Raw genomic sequence first — 5,057 nt, forward strand, 5'->3', positions numbered from 1 at the left:
GTGTGTGTTTGTGTGTAGATATTGAGGGCTGTTTGTGTGTGTGTACACATTAAGAGTTGTTTGTGTTGTCCTCTGTGTGTACACCAGGGTTCACGTTAGCCGGCTGTGGCCGGACATTGGCCGTTTTGCATCATGAATGACCGGCAAAATAAAATGTTGCCGGCCAAAATGTCCGACAAAAATGACAAAATTAATCAGTAAATGATATTAGCTCATTTTAAAGATGGCCTCTCAACGTCATTTAATTAATATTGCCGTGTTCCCAATTGTTATTGAATGTGTTACGCGTTGGTCCTGTTTTAAAAAACGTTCTGGTTGCTTTGTTTCAAGACGTTTTTGCAAGCTGGCAAGGTGGCTTGTGGAGAAACGAGAGAGTGTTCCGTGTTTCTCGTGGAAATGCGTCTCTGATTGGCTCACTCCTCCTGCTCTCAAAGAAACGCGTCTCTGATTGGCTCAGTCCTCCAGTTCTTGGAGAGAATGTAATGGGAAACAGAGTCGCCACTTCCCCGGGTGGTACTGCACTATAGGGGCGCCAACGGAGGCGTGCAGGCTCCATTCAGGGCTGTGCTCTTTCGACAGCGACCCCTAGGCGAGCTGCAGGCACGGAGCAACCGGAGTGAGCAGGCTTTATGTATGAGGCTTTGTGCTGTGTGTGTACCTGAGAGTAGCAACCAGCTGATAGCTAAGCTAAGCTATGTTTCGGGCCACCAGACGTTGCTTGTTTTGAAAACAAGCAGAAAAAAATTACTCGACATGTTTTTAGATAAATGGGTCGATATAAACCTTTGTGGGCAACGCCTTCTTTCGACGTGACGAAACACAGAAAGGCTTTCGTGATTCGCTCGTTTCTCTGCATTATTTATGTAAATTGGGAAACACCGGGAAACACAGCCAGGAGAGTTGACGCACCGCTATGAGAGCCTTGCAAGTGAGTTTAACTTGGGGTGACCGTCCGATCTTCGAAAGGAGTGAGTAAAACTGAGTTTTATCGGAAGTTGGCCTTTAAATACTGATGTTACACAAAACACCAGTGATATGAAACTGAACAAAGCCGAAAATAGTTATGAATAGCCTATGTAAATTAACGTGTCATAGTCTAAACAGCACGCAATAGTGTTGCTTGCGCTCTCGTCCCCCACGGCGTTCTTCTCCCCAATCAAGTTGCTTCCCTATCACTTGACTCACGCTGGCTGATGTCGAGGAACAATTCAGTTTATTTATTTATTTTTTTATCAGTAAACACAGAGGGCATTGCGCTTGCAAAACATGCCCAGTTGCGAAGTCAAGCCTGGGACCCAATGCGATGGCATGCGCAGCATCGCAGCATCGAATCACTTTCACTTTTACCTCTGCTGAAAAATGGTGGTGGATCTCCAAGTAGGCTAGGCTACAGTCGAGGGTCAAATAAAAATATTCAGAGAACTATATGCTCATGAGAAGTCCCAGTAAAAGTGCATTCAGTTCTTTATCACTTTTTCCATCACCGGCCAAAATGGCTAGTGGATGTATCTCACACGCCCACATAGCCTATATAGAGCGTCGTGCGGAACGTGTCAATTCCCTTGAGAGCGCAGGAACACAACGCAATACAGTTCAAATTTCAGTAGCGTTGTTACCGTTAGTGCACAACCATTACAGTCATCATCACATCGTTACCCGATTTGAGTAGGGTAATCCTCTTCGGGTTTGCTGATAAAACACAATGTTTTCAGTCGATAACTTGGCTAGATACAGTGGTGCTCATATGTTTACATACCCCAGCAGAATATACGCTTTCTCTGCGATTTCTCACGAAATATGACGGATTACACAAAACCTTTTTTTTCACTCATTGCTAGTGACTGGCTTAAGATATTTATTAGTAATATTCTGTGTTTACTCTTTCAAAAGCATGATCACAACTCAAACTACCCAAATGACCCTGTTCAAAAGTGGAAAGAGGCACTTGAGGAAAGATGGGCTGTTGGGGGTTGCCAGGAGAAAGCCATTACTACAAAAATGCAAACATGTTATTTTGCATATGATACACCAAATAGCATAGTGAGAAGCATCAGAATGCATGTGACAAAGTCATTTGGAAAAATTAGATCAATATGGAACTTTTTTCAGCCACTATTAACAGTACCATTTGGATAACAGTCAACGGAGCCTATGATGAAAGTTACACCATCCCTTCTGTGAAACATGGTTATGGACCACTGATGTCATGGGGACATTTGAGTTACAAATGCACTACACTTTTGGTCCATACTCACAGAATGATGAATACATTGCCCCGTGAAAAATACTGGAGGAAACTTGACACTCATCAGCCTTGAATCTGCACGTGGTCTATTGTTTGGACATGCCAACATGACAATATTTCAGCACAGAAAGCCAAATCAACCCGTCATTAGCTTCAGAAAGAATAAAATGAAGTGTTTGTGCGACCGTCTCACTCTTCTGATCTCAACATCATTGAGCCACTCAGGGGAAACCTCAAATGTGAGGTTCCAGCAAGACACCCAAAGGTATTATAGGAAACAACCATTCTGCCAGGAAGAATGTGCTGTTTTGTCATCAGAGAACATTAAGAGCCTTATCCACAACTACCACAAACAATTTAGAGCGGTCCCTGATGTTAAACAGGACCATATTCAGCATCAGAAACTAGGGTATGTAAACTTTTGAACAGGGTCATTTGGGTAGTTTGGGTTGTGATCATACTTTTGAAAGAGTAAACACAGAATACTGCTAATAAATATCTTATGCCCGTCACTAGCAATGAGTGAAAAAAAAGGTTTTGTGTAATCCTTCATATTTTGAGAGAAATCGCCAAGAAAGCGTATATTCTGCTGGGGTATGTAAACATATGAGCACCACTGTATGCCTATGCGCGCAGCACGTTGGCTGGCTGCTTTTTTTCTTTCAGTTCGTTCGAGCTCTCTGGTATGTAAAAGAGAGCGCGCGTTTGCTCCCCGTGCATAGGCCTACAAGCAGCTGCTGGCAGCCAACTGGCCCAATGCTAGTGAAATTTAAGTTTTGCTGGTAGAAAAGACCAATTTACAATTTTTGACCCATTAGGCCTAGGGAGTGGCTATATGAGGGAAGGTCCGTTAGATATTCTAAATGTCCGGTATTCTGCAATGCAGCCGGCCACTTGTCCGGCCAGTAAGAATTCTAGCGTGAACACTGGTGTACACATTAAGAGTTGTTTGTGTTGTCCTCTGTGTGTACACATTAAGAGTTGTTTGTGTTGTCCTCTGTGTGTACACATTAAGAGTTGTTTGTGTTGTCCTCTGTGTGTACACATTAAGAGTTGTTTGTGTTGTTCCTCTGTGTGTACACATTAAGAGTTGTTTGTGTTGTCCCTCTGTGTGTACACATTAAGAGTTGTTTGTGTTGTCCTCTGTGTGTACACATTAAGAGTTGTTTGTGTTGTCCTCTGTGTGTACACATTAAGAGTTGTTTGTGTTGTCCTCTGTGTGTACACATTAAGAGTTGTTTGTGTTGTCCTCTGTGTGTACACATTAAGAGTTGTTTGTGTTGTCCTCTGTGTGTACACATTAAGAGTTGTTTGTGTTGTCCTCTGTGTGTTCCAGGATACTGCAGCCCAGCCAGGGTCAGAATGCCCCGTCCCCTGGCAACCTCTACCGCCAAGGGTGAGTGGCACGCAGTTGAACTTAGACTTAAGTGATACTGTCCCATTTTTGGAAATAAGTTTATTTTACACCACCCCTTGAGTTAAATGGGTATGACAGTGCAAATTTTACCTCCAAGCTAGCAGTTAACATTGAGTCCTATGAGACCAATTAGCCACCAGCTGGTCTCATAGGACTCAATGTTGACTGCTAGCTTGGAGGTCAAATTTGCACTGCCATACCCAGAGAACAGTTGAAAGTACAGGAGAAGGGTAAAACCCTATTATTTAACTCAAGGGGAGGTGTAAAATAAGTTTTTTTTTCCAAAAATGGGACTGTATCACTAAGTGCACAGGGCCAGGGATGATAGCGTGCTTCGTGCACAAAGTCAAGGCACATTAGTGGATTTTAGTCATGGATGCATGCACACTGGTTTTTCTGTACAGTTTTTGACTAGTTTCTTTACAGTTTTTGACATGTGAAATATGCTAAGATACACTATCCCTGTCACAGGAGCTGGTATTGGATATACTTAATTGTTCAACAAGAAAATATACTTCAATCTTAACAAGTGGGCCATTTCGCGAAATCGGTGTCTTTTATGTCCCTGGGTTAAATCATGATGAAAAATAGCCTTAAAACGGCTATAAATTGTATGTCTAATGCCGTGTACAGACCAAGAGCGAACGGAGCGAACGAAGCGACGGAAGTCATTATTTCTCTATGGAGGGCACGCGACCTGCGCTACCAAAGCGAATTCGCCAGTAGCGAAGCTTCTTGCGCGACCAGAGCGAATTTTGAAGATTAAACTAAATCTAATCGCAGGCGAATTCGCTCTGACGCTGTTCGGCGACAACCAATCGGAACGTTCATATCTCCGAATGTCCCAGGCTGTCAAGCCAGAGCCGTTATGTGATTAGCTGAATCAAACATGTCAATGCTGTGTCTCGAGCGAATACAGCGTATTCAAGGCGAAACTTCTTCTGCTACCCACGCTACCAGGCAGCGTAGTTCGCTCTTGGTCTGGACACGGCATAAGAAATCAACATTTCTTGGATAAATGTTGAAGAAAAAAACTTGAAAAAATATACTGTATAACATTTTAAAAATATATCATACCTGTCCCAATGTTAAAACACTACACTTATCTATGAAATATAATGCATAAAATCCTTTTTTTTTTTTTACACTTTTTACACTTTTTGGGTAATTCCATATCCCACATTTATGTTACATACATTTAAAGGTACACTGTGCAGGAAATGGTCAAAAAAGGTACTGCAACTATGCTGCTCATTGAAACTGGGCTGCCTATTGCCAAATTTGATCTTTACATGAAAGTTTACTAAGTAATAAACAAATATTTTCTAGCATTGTCCAAGTAGAATAATTTTTGCAGCTAAAAATAGCTATTTTTGGACATTCATGTATGAAAAG

General features: G+C 42.1%; 1 protein-coding gene across 1 annotated transcript in view; it reads left to right on the plus strand.

Moving 5' to 3' along the window:
- Nucleotides 1-3,658, plus strand: part of LOC134444939 (centriolar coiled-coil protein of 110 kDa-like) — a gene marked incomplete at its 5' end in the record, with an annotated part of 15,936 nt that extends 12,278 nt beyond the window's left edge. Inside the window, one exon of the mRNA XM_063194112.1 lies at nt 3,582-3,658. Within this exon, the coding sequence (XP_063050182.1) occupies nt 3,582-3,645 (64 nt within the window). The remainder of the gene's footprint in view (nt 1-3,581) is intronic.
- Nucleotides 3,659-5,057: the final 1,399 nt, after the last annotated feature.

This window comes from Engraulis encrasicolus, unplaced genomic scaffold (genome assembly GCF_034702125.1).
Source record: "Engraulis encrasicolus isolate BLACKSEA-1 unplaced genomic scaffold, IST_EnEncr_1.0 scaffold_879_np1212, whole genome shotgun sequence".
Lineage (NCBI taxonomy): Eukaryota > Metazoa > Chordata > Actinopteri > Clupeiformes > Engraulidae > Engraulis > Engraulis encrasicolus.